A 3970-nucleotide genomic window follows, 5' to 3' on the forward strand; every position below is an offset into this window, starting at 1 on the left:
GGTGCCCGGGACCCACCGCCCTGGCCCCTGCCCCGTCCCCGGCTCTGGAGCAGGTGACGGTCCCCTGAGCGGGGCCTGGGCTGGAGGGAGACGCCAAAAAGGCCCTGGGGATCCTCCTCTAGGCGCCACCTTCCCTGGCACTGCTCAGAGGACCCCTAGCCCCAGGGGGACGGACCTCAGGGGGTCGCAGGCCACTTGGCTCAAGGGCAGGTGGTCAGAAAGCTCTGCACCCCCATCCTTCCCAGAAAGCAGAAGGTGGGGGGTCCCGGGATCCCTCCACAGGGGGCGTCCCCAGCCACCCTCCTCTGCTCTGTCACATCCCAGGGCCAGAGTCCGGGGAGTTCAGGGTCGGAGTCAGACTCTCCGCGTTTCCCAGCTGTGTGACCCTGGGCAAGTTCCTCAGCTTCTCTGTGCCTGGCTTCCTCCCCGAGAGACTTGGCAATCGGAAGACCAGAGACTTGCAGCAGAGTGTCCCCCACAGGTCACCAGAAGCACCCAGTGGACGGCTGGATCCGTCTTTTCTGCTTCTGGGAAGAAAAGGAAACAAGAAGTCCCAAAAGGTTGAGCCGTAGAGTTGCAGTCTGTGCCAGGCCAGGGCCATGGCCTTGGGGACACGGACCGCCTGCATAGCGTGGGAAAGCCACTGAGCACTGGGACCTCAGTCTCTGGATCTGTAAAATAGGGTCGTGGACGAATGCAGGGCTGCTGTTCAGGATGGGATGTGGTATACAGTAAGTGCTCAATAAAGGCGATTGTGGCATACAGTGGGTGCTCAATAAAGGTAATTAGTGGCATATAGTAGTTGCTCAATAAAGGTGACTAGTGGTATACAGCAGGTACTCAGTAAAGGGGATTGTGGCATACAGTGGGTGCTCAGTAAAGGGGATTGTGGCATTCAGTAGGTGCTCAGCAAAGGTGATTAGCTGTCTCTGCAACCAGGCCAAGCTTTGCCCTTCCTCCTGGAAGGTTGCTGCACAGGGGACAGCAGCCCTCCGTGCCCTGGCTGTCCCCTGAGCCATCGAGTCCTTTCCCCTGCTGAGGCTGCCACCTTCTGCAAGGGCCAAGGCTGGGCAGGGGGAATGTGCTCGCTTGTCACACGTGGCTGAGTGGCGCGGGTGGAGTGAGTGAGACCCAGGGAGGCACGGCGCCCTCCCTCCCGTCTTGCACCCCGTGTCCCCTGGCCTTCTGTCCAGAGCGGGTCGCCCCTCTCTGAGGCCCGCTCCGCAAGGCTGCAGCAACCCCTTTTGACCACACGGGGGCAGCAGAGGACGCAGCTGGGCGGACCGTGAGCGCTCAGGGGACTCTCTGGCAGCAGGGGCTGCAGACGCCTGGGTCCCTGTCCCCTCCTCTGCCCCCAGCCTGGACAGCCCCTCCCTGTGACAGACACAGTCCTGGCATCCCGGGGGCTACTTCCTGCCCAGGTCCTATCCTGCCATGACCTTGGGGCTCTTCGTTCCTAGGGCTGTGACTCCTGGTGTCCCTGTCCCCCCTCCACGTCCCCAGGGCCAGATGGAGGCCTGCAGATCTCCACAACCTGGTCCCTTTCTTTGGACTCTTAGGACCTCCCAGGGGAGCGGAGGCCCCATCTTCCCCGCTGCCTGCAGAGGAGCCCCTGGGGTTTGAATGTTCTTTGGGATGCATGCTGTATCTCCGGCGAGTGGGCAGCCCCGGAGGGCCAGGTGGAGGGGGTAGTGATGGCGCAGGTGGGACCTGGAGGCAGAGAGGAGGGAAGGGGCTTTGGGGTGCCCCCTGGGAGCCCCTGTCCTGGTAGTAAAACCTTCCAGGAGACTACAGTCGCCCCATTACCGGGCAGAAGCTCTTCGCCTCTTTCCTCTGGGTGTCCTGCTGAGGTAGCTGCGGCCTTTGGCAGTTGTTCCTCGCAGCCCCCCGTGGCTGCCGTGCCCCGGGCATCTTCCTGGTATTTACAGTAAAAACAGCCATTGAAGCGATTCAGAAAAAAAAAAAGAAAATCATTTCGGCACTTCCACTTTTGAGAACAACCCGGGCAGGGCAGGTGGGTTCTTGTCGGTGATAAGCACCATCTGCTCCTTCCATAATTACTATTTGAGATAATTATGAAAAAGAATTTAAATACTCGAGGCATGCACGGGGCGGGACTTACTTTCTCCTCTCATTTCTGAATATTTCTCCTGCAAGTTGGAGTCTTGTCCCGACTGTGGGGGGGGGGGTTGGGCGGGGCGGCTCCAGGTCCCAGGGACAGCGAGGCCCAGGAAGAGGGAGACCTTGAGGTGGTGGCACACGCCTGGGGTGGGGGGGAGACCTGAACCCGTCAGCTGGGCCACCCCGGGAGCTGTCCCTGCCTCAGTCCTCTAATCTGTGAAATGGGCTTAGCGGCTGGGCTTCCTCTAGACACGGCCATAAAATCCAGGCTGATCCTATATAAAAAGCACTCGGCACTAATGACGTGGACAGCCCTGGGCCCTTCCTTGGCCCCGCAGGGACCGGGGCAGATGGCAGCTCTTTGCATTCCTGCAGCAGTAGAAACTCAGGACTTGGGGAGGCCGCCCAGGGAGTCTGGACTCTCTCCTTTGATTCTTTCTTATTTCTTTCTGGTACTGAGAACTGATCCCAGGGGTGCTTAACCCCTGAGCCCCGTCCCCAGACCTTTCCGTAATTTATTTAGAGACAGGGTCTCACTGAGTTGCTCGGGGCCTCGCTGTTGCTGAGGCTGGCTTTGAACTTGCGATCCTCCTGCCTCGGCCTCCTGAGTGGCTGGGATGACAGGCGAGCGAGACCTTGCTGGCTTAGCCTGGGAAGGAATGGTGAGTCGGAAGTCAGGAATCGTGGGCCCCTGGGGGAAGCAGTGAGAGAGGGGTGTGGAGGCAGGTGGCTGGCCCCAGAGAAGCAGGGTTGGCTCAGGTCTGTGCCCACAGGGAGGCCGTTGGCAGAGCCCAGGTCCCCTGAGGCCCTCATGGGTAGGAGGGAGGCAGGGGACTGGCCTCCGCGATGTTGAGTCATAGGGACTTCTGACCTATCAGGAGAGGCCTAGGTTAGGCGCTGGCTGTGTTCTGACTCATCGTCTAGACTCAACACAGATCCATGTCTGACTCAGGTCTCAGATGTGCCCAGTGTACAACAGTAGTGCCAACGAAAGCCCCCGGAGAGCACCGCCTCAAGAGAGGGACTTCTGTCCCTTTCCTATTTAAACTCTCAGGAACGTGGCACAGATCTGACAAGCGAACTAGCCTCCTTTTAGCGTCTGGTTCCACGAACCCGAGGAGGAGATCTTGCCCTTGTGGTCCAGAATGGCTGCCACAGTTCCAGCCATCACATCTGGATGAAGTAGCAGGTTGGAGGAAGGAGGGAAGAAGAAAAAGAGCCACGCTGCGGGTACCAGATGTGTTTTCAGACAGTCTTCTGGAAGCTGATGGGGGATAGTGCTTTGCTATGTCCCACTGGTGGCAGGAAAATCACAGGGGGCTTTCAGACACAGGGGCCAGGGCAAGCAGACCCTGCTGGAAATCCAGGAACGCGGAGCATGGCGCTGGGTCCTCAGTCGGCCCTGCCCTAGAGCAGCCCTGGCGCCTTCTTGCCCTGACTCCAGCGTCCCCAGGGCCGCGCCACACGGTGCCCCAGGCCCAGGTCTGCAAGCGCAGAACGCGCCGCGCGGCCACCAGCGAGTTCCCACAACCGGAGCGACACTGCGCGCAGGGAGCCTGCGGCGCATGCGCGGTGCCCGGGTGGGCCTTCCCGGCCTGCGGGCTGTGCGCCTGCGCTGCTCCTGGAGTCCCGGCCCCGGCCTGTCCGCGCATGCGCCCGACTCAGACTCAGGCCCCTGGGCGGCGGCGGGGCGGCTCCTTCCCGGGAGGGTGTGGCGCGGTCTCTGGGGGCTGCGGGGCTCCCCAGAGCGAGTGCAGGCACCGGGGTCAGCGGGGAGCCGTGGCTGTTGGGGTCCCAGCCTCGTCTCCTCCTGGGTAGGCGAAGAAAGGCCAGCGGGGGGCGGAGGCCA

General features: G+C 61.3%; 1 protein-coding gene across 1 annotated transcript in view; it reads left to right on the forward strand.

The window, feature by feature from the left end:
• The window catches only part of LOC107150167 (fibulin-2), a 34057-nt gene extending 31716 nt beyond the window's left edge, over positions 1-2341 (forward strand). Inside the window, exon 13 of the mRNA XM_048786977.1 lies at positions 2280-2341. Coding sequence (XP_048642934.1) covers positions 2280-2341 — 62 coding nt within the window. The remainder of the gene's footprint in view (positions 1-2279) is intronic.
• The last annotated feature ends 1629 nt before the right edge of the window (positions 2342-3970 follow it).

The sequence above is a fragment of the Marmota marmota genome, unplaced genomic scaffold (assembly GCF_001458135.2).
Source record: "Marmota marmota marmota unplaced genomic scaffold, marMar, whole genome shotgun sequence".
Lineage (NCBI taxonomy): Eukaryota > Metazoa > Chordata > Mammalia > Rodentia > Sciuridae > Marmota > Marmota marmota.